General features: G+C 38.2%; 2 protein-coding genes and 1 long non-coding RNA gene across 4 annotated transcripts; 2 read left to right on the top strand and 1 right to left on the bottom strand.

The window, feature by feature from the left end:
- Nucleotides 1-1,500: 1,500 nt before the first annotated feature.
- LOC133744563 (uncharacterized) lies at nt 1,501-3,598 on the top strand. The gene is made up of 3 exons (XM_062172655.1): nt 1,501-1,696; nt 1,929-2,184; nt 3,040-3,598. The coding sequence occupies exons 1-2, from the start codon at nt 1,621-1,623 to the stop codon at nt 2,159-2,161; spliced, it is 309 nt and encodes a 102-aa protein (XP_062028639.1). The 5' UTR covers nt 1,501-1,620; the 3' UTR covers nt 2,162-2,184; nt 3,040-3,598.
- A 1,353-nt stretch (nt 3,599-4,951) lies between these two features.
- Nucleotides 4,952-9,081, bottom strand: LOC133707201 (KH domain-containing protein At1g09660/At1g09670). Of its 2 annotated transcripts, none has more exons than XM_062132760.1 (8): nt 8,941-9,081; nt 8,617-8,737; nt 7,357-7,442; nt 7,125-7,264; nt 6,461-6,595; nt 6,262-6,378; nt 5,585-5,728; nt 4,952-5,507 (listed from the first exon to the last, which is right to left on the bottom strand). In XM_062132760.1, exons 2-8 carry the CDS (start codon nt 8,715-8,717, stop codon nt 5,349-5,351), a joined length of 882 nt encoding a protein of 293 aa, XP_061988744.1. In that variant the 5' UTR covers nt 8,718-8,737; nt 8,941-9,081; the 3' UTR covers nt 4,952-5,348. The 2 variants fall into 2 exon arrangements, with proteins under 2 accessions (XP_061988744.1, XP_061988745.1); XM_062132761.1 differs by having other exon boundaries at nt 8,918-9,068.
- Nucleotides 9,082-17,160: 8,079 nt separating this feature from the next.
- LOC133706791 (uncharacterized) lies at nt 17,161-20,160 on the top strand. Its single transcript, XR_009844723.1, has 6 exons — nt 17,161-17,574; nt 17,743-18,763; nt 18,838-18,955; nt 19,362-19,421; nt 19,616-19,715; nt 19,855-20,160. It is a non-coding gene; the product is annotated as an uncharacterized LOC133706791 (long non-coding RNA).
- Nucleotides 20,161-23,284: the final 3,124 nt, after the last annotated feature.

The following is a 23,284-nucleotide window of genomic DNA, read 5'->3' as shown; positions in this document are numbered from 1 at the left end:
ATTACTTATAGAAAAAACATCTCCCCCAAAATGAGAAAAAGGTTGATGTTGCAAATCATTAATCCCCGATTTTAGGATAACAAAACATGGCTATTGACTACTTCGTTCGTAGTCAATAATAATGAATCTGTCACACATCAAATGTGCATGACTCCACACTTACCAGTAATTTTCATGTTGTAAGTGATAAATTCACTACCTGAACATGACAAGAAGTAATTCGAAAAAAGAATGATATTAAGAGAATAAGAGAGGAAATCTCAGTCTCAACTTAATAGCATCAGAAGTAAGCATAAAAAGGTTGAAATAAACAACATAGTACATAGTTGTTAAGTAGCATATCAATTCTCAAGCAGCATTGCCTGAGAATAGTTGTGAGAAACTGGTGTTTCTGTGTGAGAATACGGAACGGGAACTAAGCATGGATCATGATGGAGAGAGAGAGAGACACACACACAAGCATGTATAGTGGTTCACCTTGCCCTTGAGGCAAGGCTACGTCCACTTAGAGATTCCACTAGTAGTGAGGCCAAGTAGCCTTTGATAGTGATACAAGTATAGGGATCGATCCCTTCTTAGGATCCATCCCTCTCTAAGAAGGGGAAGACTTCCCTTTATAGCTAAAGGAAGTCCCATTCTATTATATATTTCCGATGTGGGATATAATACACATATTTACTTCTCTTGAAGCCTCTTGAAGATCATAGGAGGGTGGCCTCCCTAAGAGGTACCGGCCGACCTCCACCATAGCGAGTTAGCTCGGGTGTCGGACTACCAGACGCATGTCGTAAGCGGGACTAACCATGTCGTAGGGCCCACCTATGAGGTCGTTGCTTATGCTTGGCGGTATGTAATATAAGTGATATCAACAACTGGTATTTATTGTTGAAGTACTGGTTACAAAGAGAAGATGAATGTTTCACATTGAGAATTTTTCTTCTCTGCTGTGTTCTGCCTTCATTGAACAAATTCAAAGACTATTTATACCAGCATGCAAGGTGCATACAGACTTACACGTACTACTACACCTGTAAAAAAAAAGAAGACTCCAAATTGATACAACTACAAAAGCTGGACACTAGGGGACCAAACTAAGATACACACTTTAAGAAGAAACAAAACTCGAATTGATGGGTATAGGATAAAAACAAAATTTGCATACACGGAATAGAAAAAAGTGAATCTACGCATGTGAACAAAAGGAAGTGAAATTTTTAGTATCTAGACGAATATATCTATAATTTTAACGGTTTCTAACGGGAGATTTAACAACAATGAGTTATGTGAAAAATGGATTTGAAAATGAGTGAGTTAGGTGATATTATTGATGAGACAGTGAGTTAAGTATTAAACGGATCATAACTCAATAACTATTGGTGATTTTTTTCCCTAAAAATATTTTGACCGTAAGAGAATTATTTCTTTTACCCGTGTAGGTACTTGTTGTTCCCTCTAAAAAGTAATAATTGGAAAGCCAAAAATAATTGAGACCGAAAAAAAAAAACAAGAGCCAAAAATTAGAAAAACAAAAAACGCCAGAGGAAGATCGAGCGATCTCTCCAAAGCGAAAAGTTTCAGAGAGGGAAAGTGCCCCACGGAGAGAGAGAGAGAGGGAAAGAGATGAGTGAAATTTCAGGTTGCAGATCGTTGAGTTCGCTCTTGTTATTGGGTACAATTTTCCTACAATTCATTCCAGGTTGGGCATCTCTCATCAACTTCTCAATTATTCAAACTTTCCATTCCATCCCATATTTCGATTTACATTGGTGTTGGTGTTGGTAACCTGTTTTATTCTTGATTCAATCACTATTAGATATGCTATTTGCTTTCTGGGGCCTTGCAACTCACTTATTTCTAGGTGGCAAAGAATTATATTATCTAATTCATTGTATTCTCATGTTTAATCTTTTGGGCCTTTTTTGGTTCAGGGTTTTCTGATGATGGCAAAAACAGTACAAATCCTGCGAGTCATGCTACCTCCAACAGCAGAAATGGGTCTACATTGGCCTTTATACCTTTTGGACTTGTAGTGGTTGGATTGTTATCCTTTTTCCTCTTTAAGCTATGGCAAAAGAAGAAACGAGAAGAGCAGTATGCTCGTCTTTTGAAGTTGTTTGAAGAAGATGATGAGCTTGAGCTTGAACTTGGTCTCCGGGATTGATATACTTAGTTCATATAGTCAAGGTGTGTGCCTATCATCTTTTCCTATCCGCGCTATATATTTCCTTCCAGAATTGGCTTTGGGGCATAGCTATGTTTTCATGAACAACTCTAGTGTCGATACCTCTGTAATGGTAATCATTCAATAACATTTAACCATAGTAGAAGAGTTTATTTAGTTAGGTGTTGAAATACGAAGAGATTCATTAGAAAGCTACCATAGAAGGGATGGACCACTTTGTCCAGACAGAGCGCTCTTGATCAATACAAGTTGAGATATTATGAGTTTCTAAGCTATCTTACAGTAGCTTTTTGTTTTCCCTTGTGAAATATAGACTCTGGTGATATTTGGAGTATTGTCTGTCCTTCTTACCTACTGTGTAAGATTAAATGAGAAGGATTTAATGTATCTTGTGTTTACATCATTTGTACACATCCACACTCCATATCTGTGACTTTCGCCGTTAATTGCTGGGGAAAGTAGTATCACAAAGAGGAATTTGGTGGGAAAATTTGTTGAGGAAATATTTGTGAGAAGAGCGGAGGAAGGAAAGAATAATTAGAATAATTATTTAGGTCAGTGCATTTTAGGCTTGAAAGAGAAAGGAGGTTTATGATTGGGAAGCTTGATGAAGAGAAATAAAACTCTGTCATAAAAAGCAAGTCTAGCTGCATGACAATGGCTGTGATTACATCGTTGTCCTTGTCCAAAATAAATGTTAGCAACGAAAAATGAGTCATATTTCTGTTCCTCCTTGTTCTTTATTTTATTTGATATTATTATTCAGTTATTTGAGCATTTGTTCTGCCCCTTTGAGTGGACGATGTTTCTATCCAATTATGTTTCCAGTAAAGATCTTGTATCTGGACTTTTTGCAGGTCAATGGCTTTTGTATTTGAAATATTCAGTCTCCTGATAACCAACCTCACAAGTTGGTGTCCTCGATTGAGGTTAGATAGATTTTGTCAGCTGTAATATTTGTAATCATATGCCCATGATTTTTCTTTTTGTTTGGTTTTGGAATATCATTTCAAATGAGTTGTGAGTTAAGGAAATGATACTACCACTTACGTGGAGCGTTTTTAGATTCCCATTGAAAGTTTGTATATTGCCTTGAATTTTGAATTTAATGTTTGATGGACATCAAAGTCTTGACACGTGGTTTGGAGTTTGTTCCAAGAAGAGGCATCTTGATATGCTCTGAGGAGACTTTAGGCCATAAGTACATCATCATGTTTTCATTGGCTCGGCTTAATTGGATGAGAATCATGAGATAAACTTGTGTGCTTCATAGACATTTTTTCCAATCACTTTGCCTATGTGGAGCAATGTTTTCTGTAATAGGTCTTGTGTGTTGTGTGTGTTTGGAAAAAGGAAGCAACTTCAATTATATTGGTACTGGAATCAAGGCAGTGATATACTTGTTGGTTGATTATAGATTGGAACTATTGTGTTGTACATTTTCTTGGGATACCAGTGAGACTGGTCAATGAACGTATGATTGAGTGATTTAATGATAGACCAGTTGTAAGCTACTTTAGTAAGGAATGAAATTTTCTGATGTCTTGCTCCGTTTTATAAAAAGCAGGCATGATAGCATACCGTTCTGTGCATCCTTAAAATAAAAAGATTGATTTCCTAATCATTTTCCTAACCATTTAATAGTTTAGTCTGGAAGTAATCTGAAAATCAGAGATATTATAATTTGGCAGTCCAAGATGTCTTGCTGGACGGCAGAAACATTGACTGGAGATTACAAAACCTGCTATTGCTAGTTTATGTCTCAGTAATAAAGGCTGTGTGTTTTTTTTTTTTTTCCTCATTTAGCCAAATCATGTGGCCTTTAGTTTTGGAATGATCGTTTCCATTTTGCAATACAACTGACTACTTGTGAAGCACCATGGAATTGGGGAGGGGAGACTAGTGGAGTGAAGTAAAAAAGGTCAGACGGGCATTCTCAAAATGATTGTGGCCTAGCAAGTGTTTGCTCTTTTAGTTTGGAACTCTGAGTGTGTTTGTACTTTTTTTTGTTGTTGGCAAAAGTGTGTTTGTACTTTGTAGCACTGAACCCCTATGATAAATTTGGTTATAAAACGGATGGTTGGCTTAACACTGAACCCATTACAAGTTAAAGCTTTATTGAGAATCTAGGTTCTGTTTGAGATTCAGCAGCTTAGTTAAGCTCAAATTACTCGGTGTGCACTTCCACCATTTTCCAAGTTAATTTCAATGGGAGATTTATTTGACATTTCACCGTTGCAATGATACTATGAGATTTAGATAAGAGGAAAACCTTCATCTTCTTGTCTTGTGCAAGGAGAAATCCTCCTCTCTTCTGAGGCATCCAAATACTCAAACTGATGCGCTGAAGAAATGCATGGAAATTACGTGCTCGGTCAATCTGTCAATTTCGAGAAATCTATCATTTACGAATTACTTCTCTGCTCATTGGTAAGAGGTGAAGTACAAATCCTCATCTCAAAAGCCATCATTGACCAAAAAAAATAAAATAAAATAAAATCCCTCAAAAGCCAGCTTTCTTCTAGAATTAGGCGAGACTGGTGAGTAGTAATGTGGTCAGTGTCAATTTTGAACAATCTATCACTGCAAAGCTCACAGCCGACCTTAGCTGTCATTACACGAGTCGCCTTCGAAACTGAGAAAGGGTGGATAGTAGCCAATTGATGTCAAATGCTTGCACAACCAGAGTGCGAACCATATAACAGTCTGCATACTGAAAAGCATGGAAGAAAATTCACAAATATAAGCCAACAGCTGACAGAAAAAAAATGGCAACCCCAATAAAACAAATCTATTTGAAACTTCAATAATATTTTGAGCGTGAGCATATAAGCATTTGTGCAGGATTCTGCACGTACAAGGAACTGGCGAATCATAAACCACTAAATGAGTGCCTATAAGTTAGGGGCTAAGCTGCAATAGCTAAAGAATAATGTGTTCCATGTTCTAAGGGATAGCGCATAAAAGAATATCATACTGGATGTAGAAGCATATTGCCCGGAACTAAAGGGCCAGTTGACCCATCTGAGACGTCAAAGTGTCCATAAGCAATTCAACCGTTTTGTCATCACAGTCAACATTATGGAGATGCCGTATGATCTTCAATGAGTCATATGCTAAGGTTTCAGTGATTAAACATGTTTCATCATCAGCATATGCATATGACCTATTTTCCTGTCTTGGCACGTTTCATTCCTGTACTATTAAAGGGTGACATGCTTGGGCTTAGACTTGGGCTCATACTTGGGCTCTCTTCCCTCAATGTACCATTAAGCATAGCTAATTCCCTCAGCTGTTGCTTCTTATAGTGATCGAAAGACTCATCCTGCAAGAGATTAAGTAACAGGTTACTCAGAGAAAATGAATGAAAGAGAAACAACTCCACAATAATCCTATCCATACCACAGGCTTGAGAAGGTTCTCTAGCATAGCCACTGCATAGTCCAAGCGAGCATTGATTATATCTTCAGGAAATTCAGCCTCCACCAACACATGCAACGGCTCATTAAGATGTTCATATCCAGGCTTTTCTTTTAATTTCTCTTCCTATAGATGATCAGAGACAGATCATCAGAATTTGAAAAGGCATCAATGTGCAAGCAGCGTAATGAAATCAAAGAAATTGAAAACTGTACCCATGACTTTTTTTAAACAACATAATTTGTTAACAAAGTCTGCAAATCTCTGGTCCAAGATTAAAGAAATCTGAAAATCGATACTCTCTCTAGTTGTGGCACACATGGTGCCATTCCAAAATGGTTTTACTTCATCGTCATTCAAATGTTGACACAAAAGGATGCTAATTTATGTAGTGAAGAATATACAAGTCATTAGACCCTATGGCTTGGCCATGCTGTTGAATTCAGCATAAGATCTATGAGAATAATCAAGGTAAGAATCAGGTCATATGACTATAGTTCTTCTAAACTCAAAACTATTTTGTAGCATAAAAGATATGGTAACTCTATAAACGAATATAGCTAAGAAAATAAAATTAATCTTCACACATCTATTCCAACTAATATGCTCCAGTCTTATCACATTTTCATACCAAGCAATTTGTTGTAAAGAACCCTTACCTTTACCGAATCCTTCACAGAACCCTTTCCTCGGATATACACCCTACATTCTGTCATGGCTTCAACTCTTTTTAGGGAGTTCCCACGTGGTCCCAAAATTCGGCCTACGAAATTGTACTGCCAAGCTTGGAGTAAAATTATTAACTTAAAAAAAGGGGTCAAAATCAAACTCTATATCAACTAAAAGATCCCTGCTTACATGTGGATATTTGTCCACCGGAACATCAAGTCTAATAACTCTCTTTACAATAGGAGTGGTTGGAATTCCTTGCACCCCAGGCCAAACCATCGAAGGAGATTGAAACGGAACCATCCGTTGGATATGTCCATTTTCCTGCAGGAAAGAATTTAGCATCCCATCTTCAGACATACAATCACTTAAGACAGAAGCAAGCTATCTCTTCCCACCAAGCTTCTGAAAAGCTTAGGCATACTCCATGAAAGACTATTCTGTTTAGTTATGAGCACGTGCATGGAAATATGAGTTCATAAGGGGGTTAAGTACTTGCCCCATTATTCTATATCTATAAGGCCAAGATGCTTACTATATGAAGCAGGTGAGTTGAACTACAAGTCTACAACTAGTATATATGTATGCTATCAATGGCATCATATTAGAACCATGCTACACTAAAGATCAAACTATTATATTTTACATTACAATCCACTCATTGCATCCTTAGATAACATTACAGCCAATCAGCCAGCCTTAGGTAACATTACATCCTTAAAACATGAATTGTTAAAGAATAGCCGCCTTATAAGTAAACGGTAAAAATGGCAACCAAATGGTGAAAGAAAAAAGGGGGATTGGGGGCATCAACCAAATTACAAATAAGTATCAGCGAAAAGTTTAGTGTTACCTCCATTTGCATTCCTGACCATCCCTCCAAATCCATTGGTCTACCATTTGTGTGTTGACCTAATGATCTGTATGGACTTTCACGCTCAAGTATTTCATGATCTGCACGAGTTTGATTGAAGCCCGACACCCTTCTGATCTCTGGCACGAAAGAACAAATTAGATAGAATGTAACGGGGACCAAAATATAGGAATCTACTATATAGGGGTGAACTGTAGACATAAATATCAACCATGACTTAGAAGTCTGCTACATAGCGGCAAAACCTGCACAAATGGTCCCAACTTTTGCTTCTCTGCTAGCAGTTCAGCCAAATATCTGCAATTATACCAGCTGAGTATTAATGATCAAGAAAATGAACACAGTGGATAAGAACTCCACAAAAGAAAAAAGAAAAAAAAAAAAAAAAGAGGAAAAAAGAAAAGAAGAAGCACTAATAAAGCCAACGACAAAAAAAAATATAACAAAGACACTAAATAACAACAACACTACAATTTGAGAAGATAGCAACTAACCAATCTCTGAATACTTAGAAAACTGATGCCTATAAGGACTCCCAGAACTGAACTCTATCCACAAATTACACTCCTCCCTCACATCTAACCAAAATACACTGGCAGGGAATTATTTCCAACTTTCTCAACATTCAACAAACACCAATTGAAGTAATAAGATTTTGACAAAAAATATTTGATGTTATAACTTATAAGCAGCATTTTGCAACAACACACACACACAACGCATTTTTTCCAAAACTTACCCTATTTACCAAGCAATAAACAACAAGTCGAGCCAAAGTTAATCCCATGAGAAATATATTTCCATGGACAACAACTCGAACCCTAACCACTACCTCAGAATCCCAACCATTGTTGCCTATATTTGCTTCCAATGACAACACAGAACGGATTATCCCACTCCAAATAAAATATACACAATCAATTGCCATCTAGATCCCATTAACAATCTACTAGTCAGTTTTTTCTAAATGGTAGTCAAAAAAATGTCAATGGCCACGTCTCAAAGGTACGGATTTTATAGAGTTAATAGTGCAAGACTCCAGTTCTCTTGATGCCTTCAATTATCATCTTCTCTGGATCAACGCATACATGAATCACATGATGGATGAGGGAAGTATATGACATAATGATAGCTTTATATACAGCATGTCAACAGCAGTGATCTTCAAAAAATACAAGCTCATTTTGAGTTTCAATTACAAATTTCTGCCTCTTTCTATGAAACCCTCTTATTGCTGTCTTTTCATTCCTTGGAAAACATCAGAAACAATCAGGTGAACATCCCAATAGCAATTTCTGTCTTCACAACTGAAGCTGAAGAATTTGTGTTTCCAATCACAATATGTAAGCATTATTTGCAAGAAACAACACAATTCTTGAAATGAATTGCACGACTGAAATGCAAATTCTTGACTACCACCAACATCAAACAACAAGTATGTAATGGCATTCAAATTGAGATGAGATTAAACCTTTCTCGATCTCCAGAAGGAAGCGGAGACCTGTGTGGAGATGCAGGGACGCCGGGAGGGGGATACTGGAAGTAACTCCCAGGAGGAATTCTCTCTCCCATCACACAATTTCGACTACTTGCTGTTAACATAAACAAAACCAGTTGAGAAAAATGATTGATTGAGATAATACTAACATAACATAACATAACATCTTGCAACTGAAATGAAATGAGCATGTCCCATCCAATAACGCTATACATTATTCAGAAGCAAATATTAGTGATACCCAGCAAGAACAAGAAGCAACACCAATATTTACCGGGGGAAGAGAGAGAGGCCTACCGGGTGGGAAGGAGATAGAGGAGGAGGGAGGTGGGGGCAGAGAGATCGGAATCTATGTTGCCTCTGCCTCTGCCTCTGCCCCTTACTGGAAGTAGGGAGTGTGTGTGCGCGAGAGAGAGTGAACAGGTTGTGAAAAATGAAAGCCCTACTGCTACAATATATACTTGCTGTTTTTATACTCCATCAAATCACCTATTTTTTTTTTTCCTTTTTTCTTTTTTCTTTTTTAATCCCTCTCCACCCTCCACTCTAGAGGCAGTAGTACTACACCGCCTACACCATTAGAGCAAGTTCACCCGTTAAGTCACTAAGTCACCTACTATTCACTGCTTTTTAGTGTATATTTTCATTCTCTGGGTTACAAAACACATTGTGCCCATGACCCAGGGCACGAAATATACTGTGCAGGTCACCATGGTGACCCAGAAAGTAGGAGTGGGCATAACAAACCGGAAATTCGGTAACCGACCCGACCGCACCGAATTTTCCGGATCGGTAACCGAACCGACTGAAAACGGTGTCGTTTTGACGTCTCACCGAACCGAACCGGTTCATAACGGTTCGGAATTGGGTCCAGGTGTTAAACCGCCCGAGTTAAACCGCCCGAACCGCATTTTTATTTAATTTAATTTTTGAATTAATTTTATTACTTGTCTAATTATGATTGGTCATAAACCAAGCTTACATAGACTTGTATGCACTCGATCCGCAGAAACCCTAATAGGTTAATACTCTCAAAACCTGGCCGCACGACCTCATTTGCCAAAACACTCTCTCAGTCTCTCTTCAGAAAAGAAAAAAACTCTCTCGACCTCTCCCAACTCTCTCGATCTCTCTCGACCTCTCCCAACTCTCTCAATCTCTCTCGACCCATCTGCTCCGATCCCATCTTCTCTCTCGGCCGAGAGCCTGCGAGGGTAAGCTCTCTAAATCTCTGATTGATTTACTGAGCTTGAAGATCGATGTTTAGATGTTTAGACTTTAGATTGTTCTTCTAGAAAACTTATCACAATCAAAAATTCAAAATCAAATGAGGGTTTCGAAATGCGATTTGGGGCTTTTTATTAAAACTCTGGTTTCGAAAAATGCGGTACAGCCTGAAGAAACTCGGTTGCGGTTCCAAAAAAGGCAAACCGCAAAATACGGTGCGAATGCGGTTTGGGCCTCAAACCGGGCCGAATCGCACCGCGCCCACCCCTACCAGAAAGTGATCCATGGCACTAAATATAGCCAGTGACCTAGATGGTGAAAATACACTAAAACGCAGTGAATAGTATGTGGCTTGGTGACCCAACGGGTGAACTAACGTATGTTCAGAATTTGTTAGGCCTAGGACTTCTGAATCGGGAACTTGTGGAATTGCGCCAACCCGAATCGTCGGTGTCAAGTTATTTAGAATTTGCCAGTGGAACCGCCTTGACCCGAACTAGAACCGACAGTTCGGTTCAATTCCTCGTATAGAAACCATTCATTTTTACAAGAGCCCGAACTATTTTACAATTGGCGGTTTGGTTCTGGTTTTGCATATTCCTAACGCTATAGAACCGAAGAAACTGGTCCCAAAGCAGGCTTACTAATAACTAGCCCATATAACCCAATAACCCCATAATGCTTTAGAATATGCGTGTTAATGATTTTAGTGCCCAGGCTTTATGAAAGACCCATATGCGTTTGTAACAAACTGAAAAATCCAACCACATTATTCATTTTCGATCACCCATATCGATAAGACATTTTCGATCGAACTGTTCTTCACTTCTTCCCCAATTTGAAAATGCAAAACCCAGAAAACCCTAGTAACCTACCCTCCTGGTTCATCTGAAAATCCCAAATCTCAACCCTTGATTCTCATTCAATCATCTGAATCCCAAATCCCAAACCCTCGACCTTTGTTAACTACTCTCAATCCCAAATTCCCAATTCCCAATTCCCAACTCCCAATTCCCAAATCCCCGACCAGATGACTTCGAATTCAAGTACTCTTGGTCTACAGAATGAGATTGTCTCTACAACACAAGAAGGTGAAGAAGAAGTTCAGTCACATCATCCCTAGAACGAAGAAAGCTGCTGCAAACAGATCTCCTCACTATGTTTTCTTGCTGTGTACATAGGTCTCATCATTTGGCTTGCGGATCAATGGGCTGTTGGAGGCTCACAAAGGCCGATGGGTAAAAGCCTAACCCGGCCCACATTTAGGCCTGCAAAAAGCCAGGCCTGGTGGATAGAGGGTCAGGCTTTGTTTAGGGGTTTCAAGCCCGACCCAACCCATAGGCCCGGCCCATAAGTTAATACATATTATATAATAATATAGTTAATTACTTAATTAGATACATACATTTATACTTTTATATATTCTATATATATATATATATATATATATAGAATACATTTCTATATTTTGTATATTTTTAGAAGTAGCCGGTTAATATATATAGGATTAAATACTTGTTACTCCTCAAACTTTTCCTTGAAAAACAGTTTAGTCCCTCGCCTTTCAAATTAAACTGGATAGTCCTTATTCTTTCTAATTCTCACACAACAGATCCAAAACAGGTCTAAAATGACTATTCTACCCCCAAGATCCTTTTTTTATTTTTTTCTCTCTTTTTCTAATTTTTCTCTCTCTCTTTTTTTTTCTGCTTTTCTCTCTCTCTCCCTCAACCTCTCTTCTTCTTCTCTTCCTCTGCCATCATCGAATACCACCACTTCCGGCCACCATCTCACAGCACCACCATCACCATTCGAATCCAGACCGAAACCTGAGCCAATCACGACCATACGTCGATCCCGGTCCCCACACGTACACCGCAAGCTCCAACGCCACTTCTCCTCACCCTTCATCTTCTCCGGTGCTCCGATCATCAAACCGGAACTCATCACTTCCTTCACTCAATTCCTACACCACGGCCGGTGGATCAATCACTCTTCCTCCATCTTTATTCTCCAAAACCTCCCTGAAATACTCACTGAAAACCCTACAATTCTCATCCAAAACCTTCTCGTAGCTGTTCTCCATCTCCTTCAGCCCCGCCGTCTGGTTCCCACTCATCTTCAACAACGAATTCAACCCCGCCGGAAAAGCCACCGACATGTCGTTCATCGAAACGTCTAATCCTTGTTCCGACTGTGGAAGAAGGTCGGAACACCAGGTCGTCTGGCTTGAGATCGAATCCTAATTGTGGTCGAGGTGGAGCGATAGCGTCGTCGTCGAATGCTGAGATGGAAGCCGGCGGCTCTGGTCGTGACGTCGTCGTCAATGTTGGGAGACGAGGCAATCGAGGTTTTTCTAAGCTCGATCTGGGTCAGATTTCGGGTTCTGATGATGATCCACTCTGGGTTGCTGCCGACATGGTCTGAGATGATGGTGATGTCAGGGTTTGTACGGTGCGGCGGTGTAGGTCTGGAGGGTCTGGCGGTCTGAACGCAGAAGCAGAACGCGAGTCGGGGGAAAGATTGCCGGCAGTTCCTGGGTAGTCGAAGTCAGGCGATCAAGAGGTCCTTCGAAGTGGTGTGGGGTGAATTTCTGATCTCTTCTGGAAGGTTCACAAAGGGTGATGAGGAAGAGCTCCTCGAACAGTACCGGAGCCAATTCCGTCTGGGCGAGCGCCAGCTCAGATCGAAAGATCTCGGGGATGCAGACGGCGGCGTCGATCGAGCGGCGGCAGAGGTCGTAGATGAGGGAGAGGAGGATGGCGGAGAGGGATTGGATTGCCTCCGCTTGGGGTAGAGAGAGAGAGAGAGAGATATAGAGAGAGTGGGGGGGGGGAGAGAGTATAAAAAAAAAGGGAGAAAAATTAAAAAAAAAAATAGAGAAAAAAATTAGAAAAAGAGAGAAAAAAATAAAAAAAGGATATTGGGGGTAGAATAGTCATTTTAGACATGTTTTGGACCTGTTGTGTGAGAATTAGAAAGAATAAGGACTATCCAGTTTAATTTGAAAGGCGAGGGACTAATCTGTTTTTAAGGGAAAAGTATGAGGAGTAACGAGTATTTAATCCATATATATATACACACACACACATATAATTCTGGGGTTCTATTGTCCTAACTTGTAAATTCTTTTCGGTTTATTTTTGTTATAAGTTGTAATTGGGAATGGATTTGGTATAATCCTACATTCCCCTTTTGTATGTTTCTCCTTTTTAATTTAATATATAGAACCGGGCGTGGGGGTGAGCCTCTTAGGTAGAGTGGGTTCCAATTCCCTTAAAAAAAAATATTAAATTTAAAGATTTTCTTTGTAAACTTAAGCCGGGCTGGGCCCGATTTATATGGACGGGCTTGGATCTTGTTATTTATATAAAAGCCTGCCCTGGCACGGCCCTATCCAAGTCCGCTATGAATGGGCCCGTTGACGACCCCTATGTGTACCGCCATGAAAACAATAGATAACCTTACCAAAAAAAGTGTTCGATTCCAAAACTGTTCTGGCCATAAAAAGTGTCATAACCGAACCGAAAAAAGCTTTCCGATTCTGGCAAATATGATAAAATCAAAATCAATCCCAGACCTAGAATTTTGCTCAAGTAGAAGAATTTTCATGTTACAGTAAAATTTTGATAAATTTAATAATCGTTCATAAATATTAAATATTAAATATTTTCGGTCTTGCTTGAGCTAATGTATTAAATTAATGTTCTTACTAAATGCATAAGAGAATAATATTTTTTAAACTTTTATATTTTCATTGAATATATAAATTAATAATTATATTAAATGATAAAAGTTGAGAGGCCGTGAGTTCAATTCACAAAGACAAGTTGTTGATATCATAAAAAAAATGACATATAAAAGTTTATAAAACATTTTCTTGTTCTCAACTTATTCTTAATTCTTCTCTTTTTCGAAGTATGCATCTATAGTCGTTTGCTTATTCTATTTCCTTAAACCTAACTTACTCATCCTTGATCTTTTGGAGTACATACACCACATTTGATATATGTTTTTCACTTTGTTTAAGGTCACTATTGCTTGAAATGCCTATTTTGGAGAAACAACTGGTAAAACACAACTGTCATCAAGATCATGATCATCATCATTAGGTATATCCGTTACCCCTTGAATAATCTTTTCATAAGTAGGCTTTTCCACTGGTGCATCATTTTCACTTGGATAACTCAAAAGAAGTTCTACATTTATCAGCATTTTATAATTTAGACTAGAAATGACTTGAGATAATTCTTGGATGCCTTCATCTTCACCACCACACATTTACACATTTTTGATGTGAGATACTATATGGTATTGCTTAATTTGAAGGCTTTTGGAAAGCAAGCGAGGATGACCACCCAGCGAGATATCGGCCGACCTCATGGCAAGGTAAACTGTGTGTCCGTCTAAGTAATGCATGCTGTGAGTGAAGTTTATCATGTCATGCTGTCGTCTACGAGGTTGTTGTTTATGCTTGGCGATTTGTAATATAGGTAGTATGTATAGCCTAAATGCAGAAAAAATATCTAGTAATAAAATTCATTACATACTTGATTCCACACTTACTCAAGCTACTAAAACTAGATAGAAAAGCATGTATCTAGTACAACGACATCACTCCAATGTAATAACAAGCAAGACTTGTCAATAAACACAATTGTGGTACAAAGCGCTACCCATGCTACCATCCACGACATAGCCGCACTAATTATATAATTACTAGCCTCAATCACATATTACATTTGTCTTTCCCATTAAGAGGTGGGACAAGAGCAATACTAGTGAAAGAGGGAGTTATAGGTTCTCTCTCTGACGCTTCTTGCTTATGGTTTGTCACAATTATCACGATGCCTGCCACAAACACCCTTGGCTTTCATTTCTACAGTCACTTGTACTTCTACAAGTCCTTCCATGATCCACTTCATATCCAAGTTCTTAGCGTGTCAATTAAACAAAGGCAAAGCATGACGTATATGTTTCTCCCCACTATCTTCCTCCTCATCTCGGATCTGAAATATCCCAATCAAACAGGTTGGTGCAGAAGGGACATTGACAATCTGTTGCCTTTCCTTCACTGGTCTAATGATAACAAATCTTTGGTCTCTCTAAAAAACATCTTGACACCGTAGGTTGGTAAGTAGGGAAGAGAATATGGCTGGAGGTATATTTTCCTAAAAACTAGCATCGATAGAAATGCACCAAATAAAGATGCAACACCATTCGATGAGGCCTCACCTATTGCCCCACTACACTGTCATAGAGTTATGGAGAAAAAGGACACAAGGCATCTACATGATTTAGAGATCCGCAGTCTCTACACCACCCACCAGATGCTCAAATTGAAACTCTAGGGTTGGGCTTTCAATTGAGGAAAACCTAAATTTGTACTCCAAATCAAATTGGGTTTGGATTTTCAATTCCTCACGCACCTCACCTTTCTTTTGTCAAGTTATGTTAATCTAATTTCAGAACCTCGCCAATAGTTTTGCCAATAAAAGTTATCATCGATGGCATGATGAAAGGCGGAGGGATTCTAGTTATTTGGACCCAAATCCATTCTTCAACTAATAAGAAGCCATCCTAAATAATAAGAACCATCACCGTTGAGTTAACAATTTCAACTAATATTATACAATGTTCTAAAAAACGGCCGCCCAGGCTGCCTAGGCGCTAGGCAGCGGCAGACCGAGGGGATTATTGGCTAAACGGCGCTCTTAGGCGGAATGGATTTAGGCGGCCTGAGCGGTCTGGGCGGCTAGGCGGGTTTTTTTTTTCTTTTCTTTTTGCAACATCTAAAGTGGCCTAAACCATTCGATCCCCAAATTAATGAGACATTGAGACCTAATCTGCCTACACCATTCGCTCTCCGGCCTCTCCCTAATAAGCCACCGCGCCTTTGCATCACGCGTCCATACCTTCACCGCAGCTCCCCCGAACCACCGCAGCTCTCCCCAAGCCACCGTAGCTCCAGTACTAGTGAAAAACTCAACAAGTTCTTAAACCACAATTAATCCATCATATAACTTAAACAAACACTCATTGAGAAGTAGCTTTCTGACTTTCCATAACAAAACATAAGTCATTTCGTAGAGTCAACAATTGGAAGGGAATGTAGCATACTTATCATACAATATATAATAAGTCATTGCATTTACGCCCTCACAAGGGGCTTTCCCGGGGAATTTGGGTCATTGTGCCCATAACAACTCAAAGTTCACGGGTCATTGTGCCCGACCTTTCACAATCCTCAACCAAGCTACATACTCACCACTTTCATTTTTTTAAACCAAACTTTACTAGATTTTGATTTTCAAGCTCAAAGAAGCAATTAAGTTATTGCATGTAAGTCTGAAATATGAAAACATTGCCTGCAAAAAATTCATAGGACAAAGAAGCAAGATACGCTCTGCCTTCAAGGATCTTAAACAAAACAGCCTATGTTTACATGGTATTAAAACAGATAAAACATGCAATATTAAAGGAGTAATCAATGCATTCATAACAAAGAAGGCTCTTGATCGAGTTTAACAAAACCCTTTTATCAAATTTCTTTTTAAGAGAAACGAAAACGCAGTAGCTTGAAACCCATTTTTCCCTACCTCAATAAGTTTATCAGGTGGTTTTTGTAGTATCCACTACACCAATAACCTCAACACACAACACTTTTTGCACAACGAAAAAAAAAAAATTGTTGTGTGATGAGGGAAAGTGAATCACACAACACGTTTAAAAAACTTATGTTGTATAAGGCTGTTAAAATTCAGAAATTTTTAGATAGAAGGTCATTGCACAACACTTACAAGAATGGTTTGTTGTGTGAATGAAAAAAAAAAGAGTGGCAGATTTCCCTCCTACTTTGACTCAAATTTGGCTCCAAATTTGTACTATATTGTACAACAGAATAGTTATATGTGTTGTATGAGTGTAGCTTGCGAAATGTCATACAACAGTTTTTGTTTTTGTGTTGTATGATCAAGGAAAATATATTGAGAAGTTTGAATGTGCCCCCAAATGCCACTCATTCCCCCCAAAACTTATAGATTTCGATTGACATTATAAGTGTTGATTGTATGCTCTTACAACATAAATTACTTATTTGTGTTGTCTGAATGAGTATGGATATGACATCTGCGCCGAACTAACATTGTGATTGCCATATAGGCTGGAATTTTTCCTTTTTGCTCATTTAGTTCAAATTTAATGTGTAGATAATCCGACAACAGAAATTCATTTGTGTCGTCTAAGTCATGAAAGAGGAAAAAAAAAAAAAGAAAAAAACGATATGCGGGCCTTTGACAAATTAGGACTAGCATCTAGCTCTCTCTCTGCTCTCACTCCCACTTAGACAAATAAGGGTTTTTCTTCGAATCATCTCCTCAAAGACTTCTCCATCACTTTCTTCGCAGTCCCTTCCCAGAAACCTAGACTCCTCTTAAACATAGCGCTTTGGCTCTCTCTCTCTCTCTCTAGCTCTCATCATCCCCAGTTTTGCTTCTCTCTCTTTAACTCCACTTAATGGCTCCGACACCTTCTTCCACCAAATCCAATCAAAACCCTAAATCCAAAACCCCATAATCCCTTCATCGTCTGTAGTTCTTAAAAGCCCACTTGTCTCCAAACCCCAACTTAACCCTAAAAGAATCTCTGTCGGAGCACTCGGTGGAAGTCTTCGCTCGAATTTGGGTCTGGGCGTAACACTCACTGGTAAGCTCTCCCTTCGATCTATTCCTTTTCAAATCTATAAATCTGTATTGGGTTATGGGGTTTCGAAAATGGGTTTATTCTGTGTTTGATTTTATGTGAATTTGATTTCCGAATCGGCCTTGACATCGAACTCGACGGCGGCGCTGTCTCTCACCATGACTTATCTAGATACGTCTCGGGTGACGCCGGAGCTGGTTGACTAAAGGTTCCATTGAGACTGTAATTGAGCGACGACGACTCCATTCAACTTTGATATAGGTCCGATCCTTGTCCAAGACCCAACCTTTTCCACCGTAGACTGCAATACCTTTATCGCCTTCGTCTCATAGCTCGAGGTTAGGGTTTGTTCTTCGTAGATGTCTTTTTTTACTTTTTTTTTTTTGGTATGTGAATTTTTGTTTGCATGGCTCTGTTGTATTCGTTCATCTAATGATTCTTGTATGAGTTTGATTTATCTAATGGCCTTCTTTATGTATTAATAGTATGAGTTTGTGCTGTTTGCTATTTTCAATTGTGGACGGGTCTCATGGATTTTTCTATTTGGGGCTCTTAAGGTTTCATGAAAGGATTGAGAGCTTGGTTGTGTTGGGTTTCATTTACTCAGAAAGGATATAACTTGGTTTAGATTTGGTTCAAATTTAGGGATAATTTGATATTTTGCAGCAGAGAAAGCTATGGAGGTGGGAAGAGATGAAACAGCTTCTTCTTGTCTTATAAACAATCTTGATGATGGTTGCCTCGTGCACATCTTTAGCATTGATTCTCATGAGTCTTGCAATAGGCCAATATTTGGGGGTTGCTTCAATTTGGAATTTTGCATTGATTCTCTGTTTGGCTAATTGATATTGTGCAATTGCTTTGTTTTGTTGGGCTGTAGTATTTTGAAGGTTTGAGATATGTGTTATTTTTTTTGTGGTGAATCTGCAATTGATAAAGAAATAGTATTGATGAGACTAAGGCTTCTATTCTTAACAAGTTACAGACTTTGTACGTCTAGTTACACTTCATACTTCAAGTTACACACTTTCCTGGTACTTCAAGTTACACACTTTCGTGGTTGACATGTAATTTGAGACCAGCGTCACTTATCTCCTCTAACCCGTTCCTCTGTATGCCTTATTGTGCTCCTTGATTAATTTTCCAGCTTCGCTGTGGTCATGGACTTCTTGGTATCTTTGCCTGCCTTGAGGTTAGTTTTTGTCTCTTATGCTTGTAAATTTAGCATCTTAGATTATATTCCTTAAACCTCTGATGTTGCATCAGGGTGCAGCTGCTATGCATTTCTAGGACTTCAGTACTGAGGTCCTGCAATGTCTCACAATACCCGATGTAAATGCAAATGTTCCAAGCTTCTAACCCCCAGCATTGGTGAAGAAAGATGGTGAGCTAGTTGGAAATTTAGACTCATGTTTAAAAAATTACAGAGCACTATATCACCATAGAATTTGTTGGCTCTTATTTCCTGTCTACTTGATTCATTGGGTGAAAGTGAATAGGAACACATCATACTATAATAATGTATGAGTGGGCCTTTTTTTTTAAATAATTATTTATTTATTTGTTACTAATATGGTTTCTATGTTAAATATTATGAATATGTTTACACTTTAAAGCTATAAAGCTCAGGGATGTGTTTATTGACACATATTTATTGGCTTTATTTTATTTGTTTTCAGATGTACGACTCTGTTATTGTAAAGTCTATGCCTCCATCCTTGTCTCAAAGTGATATTTCTATTGATGTATTAACAGGAAATTGAAATTTTCCTTGGAATTCCTGTCTGCAGGTGTTCTGGTGTCTAGCATGGTTCCTGAGGTTTGCAGATGGCTCATCTAATGTCTGACAGGTGTGGAAGCTTTCATTTAAGTAGGCTTGGAGTTCATGTCAATCCAACGCTACCTTTTTTTCTATCTTTTGTTTTCAGTCTCCTGTTGAGTTAATAAGTTCTTTGAGGCTTTAAGTTGCTGTTATTCCATTCCTATTCATTCCTTCTTATCTTTAGGATGCTAACTTCTTTCTTTTCTCTGTTGGGTCGTGCAGCTTTGAGGGTGTTTGAGGCTTCTACAGGGGAATTACACCAAACCTTCTCAAAAATGTTCCTGCTGCTTCAATAACATTTATTGCATTACCAGATCTAGAGGTAAGTCCTTTTCTTTTGTCTTTTTCTGCAGCTTCTTGCATGTATCATTTTGTCATATTACTTGGTGGCTTTTGATGTGGAAATCGAAAATTATATGTAGCTTCTTGAAACAAGTTGATATTTTTGTTTGTGGTTGTAGATTATTCAATTGCAGAGAACGGTTTCCTTCCCTTGGCTTGTTAACTAATATTACATCACGGTGGTGACGGAAGCAGAAGAAAAAAAAGAAAAAAAGAGGTGCAAGAGCAGGCATTAGTAGTGGCCAAAGTGGACAAGCAATCATAAATAGTCCAATAATCACTGATCCATTTGAAGCACACTTATGTTTTTGTCCCTGATGCAATGTAATTAAGACATAAATTGTCATTGATTCATGACTTTGTGGAATAATGACTAATACAAATGTATCTTGGTGAATCCAATGTATTTTGAAGTTTAAAGTATGGGTTGCACTACTGCTAGTTCATTTGATTGTTTGCATCAAATTTTATTTCCATTTGATCACTACTATTCATTAGGTAAGATGAATGTTTACATATCACACAATGGTTTTAAAAAAAAAATGTCTTCTCATTTTACAATCACACAACGATAAAAACTGAACTAATGTTGTCCAAAACCAATTCACACAACAAACAGACAATAAAACTGAAGTGTGATAGTATATCAGACGACGATGACATTAAAGAACACGTTGTCTGACTAGGCTTTCCAATAACAGTTTGAAAACAAGTTCTGTTGTATGAATGATGCATCTGCCGAGAGAATACACAACGGTGATAACGAAAATCTGTCGACTGATTGCATATCATACAACGGTGTTGCACCGTTGTGCAAATTTTAAACACACAACGCTCCGATACACAACGGTGGGCGTCCAAATCAGACAACGAATTTTACCCGTCGTCTGTTTCATTTTTTGGTGTAGTGATCAAGGGAATCAACAGCTTGCTCCAAATTGTTCTCATCCTTTTGCTTATCTAAAACAAAGATAACTCATTAAGTCTCAACCCAAAAACAGATCCTAAACAACTCCCTAACACCGAGCTTAAGCTAATTGGGGACTTTATCATACACTTATGTGCAGACTTTAAAAACTAAAATGCATGGTGAGATTCTTGTTGTAATAGCAGTCCCACCCATGTATAAGAGAGAAAAGACTAATAGATATCTTTGTTTAATAAATATTATCTTTATTTCTTTTCCTGATTGCACACAAAGTAGTCAAAATGGAGAGTTTAAGAAGAATCTACTTTGTGTGCAATTAGGAAAAGAAATAAAGATAATATTTATAAAACAAGGTTTCCTGATTATATAAATATTGCAAGTTGGCTGAAATATGGACTAGATACATAGTGAATTTGGCAATGCTTCCTACTTTCTAGATTCAAGGTTGATCTCTATTTCCTTTGGAATATTTCTATTGGTCAGATGATGCAGAACAAGTAGAGAAAGACTTTGACACTAAGTTCTGCCATGCAATATAAATAGAGGGAGGTGTAGACGTTGAAAATCATCATCAAAACCCAGAATCAAAAACGCAATACCTCCCCTTTTTCTCTCAAAATTTCGACCCCTCTCCATTGTTCAAGCATTGAAGACATGAAGCATCTCCATCTCTCTGCCTATCATCATCAACATCCTCCATTCTCTTACAGATCATCTTGCGTTCTTGAAGTCTTCACTAGCGTTCTAGGTTTTTGTTTTAAATGGATGCTTAAACAATTTCTGAGAATAAATTTTTTGTATTGATGTTTAGTTTCCAATAACCATGAAGCGTGAAAACATTTTAAGTTTCTTTTAATATAAATTGCCATTTTAATGTGATGAATTTTGATTGTTGATTTTGTACTTCAATCCCACCTTTTATATGTTTTGTGTTCTTTTGTTGTAAACTTAGAATATTGAGCATGTAATATACTGAATCGAGGGATTCTTTTAAATTTCATTTAATATTTTTTTTCTTTTGATATATATTGTTTCTAGATTAAGATATGCTAGCGTTCTAGGTCTTAATTGCCAAGTGGAAAATCTATAGTTCCTTAGGTAATCAACAATGAGTCTTGCATGCTTGATTAACATTCTAACTTGTGTGTTTGGCTTAAATCAATCAAACTTTGACTGATCTTTATGCATTAAGTATTTGTTAGTAAGTAGTCTTCTATGACTAGCATTGCATGTTTAATAGGATTAACTATGGTGCGTTCATCTAGTTAATTTAATTAAGGAAAGTAAAAAGGACTTTGTATGCATTCATCTCTATTCTTAATTGATTTCTTTCATCTACATGTTTTGATCCGTGATTTATGTTTAGATTACTTGTTTTCATGTTAATGATTGTTAACTACATCTTTACATCTTTTTCGTTCCCTACCTCTACCTTGATTCATGGTTTGATCAATCACTTGTGTTATATAGTTAGATTAGAATACAAACTCTTATAACCCCCCTATCTTGTATTTTTCGTAAATATATACTTTGTTTTTTTTTTTTTTCATATTTTGTGAATAATACTTATTTGTTCAATGTTTTTGGGAAGTGTACCCCAATCCCAGCTAGAACGATCCCTACTTATTCTAACTACAATCCGATGCAGGGTTAATTTTGAGCACTCATTTTGAGTGTATCATGTATCATACTGTTTTTATTACCCATACTTCAATTGTATTACTCTTGGGCTCCTTGATCAACCCGGAGCAAAATAGTTCATTGCCAGTTGAAACCTACCCAATAACGTATGCAGATTTCCCAACCCAAATTGAACTTGTGTCTCCGCTATGCCATTGACCCAAGCCTCAATAATAGTCAATAGACTAGTGTGGATCCACCATGCGGATCTTTCAATAATGTCAGTTGCTGCAATAATTGCCTGCGTCTGATTAAGAGATGGTTGGATCTGTGGCTGGGTCCCCATGATTTCATTGATTTGCTGCATTGCTCCCCAACTTTGGACCCATCAACAATTAATAGCAGCAAGATATTACTGTATCGCCTTCACAACCTATGAAACATGGTTCCCCAGATTATGCTGATGGACCTCCACTTCGATCACAACCATCCTACCGGTGATGGATTGTCACGCCCCTGATTTTTATCACAATTAAAAATCGATATATAACCCCATAATTATATATGCGTGAACGTTCAGTCATCAATATAAATACATGGAAACCTTTTTCCTTCTTAAACCAAGTACATACTGATGCCCTGAACCCTCAAAATTAATATACACTCACTCCACAGAGTCATATATTACACAAACTTACGAATTAAATTGTCAACAACAAAATAAAACGTAAATGCTCCTCAGAGCTCACTACAAGCGGAAGTCTTTATAACGGTAAAGTCACAAAATTGGCTTCTTACCGTTAAGCTGCAAGCACGCCACCTCAGCTTCAGCCACGATTACCCTGACCTGCATGATTAACCCCTACACCGTTTGAATGGTGTACCGGGTTGCCACACAACAAACCCGGTAAGCTTTTGCAAGCCAGTATGAGTATCTCCAAACTATACATGCACAACTCGCCCAACGATGAAACCCATCAACTCGTAAAAGGAACACACAC

Source organism: Rosa rugosa, chromosome 4 (genome assembly GCF_958449725.1).
Source record: "Rosa rugosa chromosome 4, drRosRugo1.1, whole genome shotgun sequence".
Taxonomy (NCBI): domain Eukaryota; kingdom Viridiplantae; phylum Streptophyta; class Magnoliopsida; order Rosales; family Rosaceae; genus Rosa; species Rosa rugosa.
Note: the sequence above shows the minus strand (reverse complement) of the source record. Positions and strands in the feature narration are given on the sequence as shown.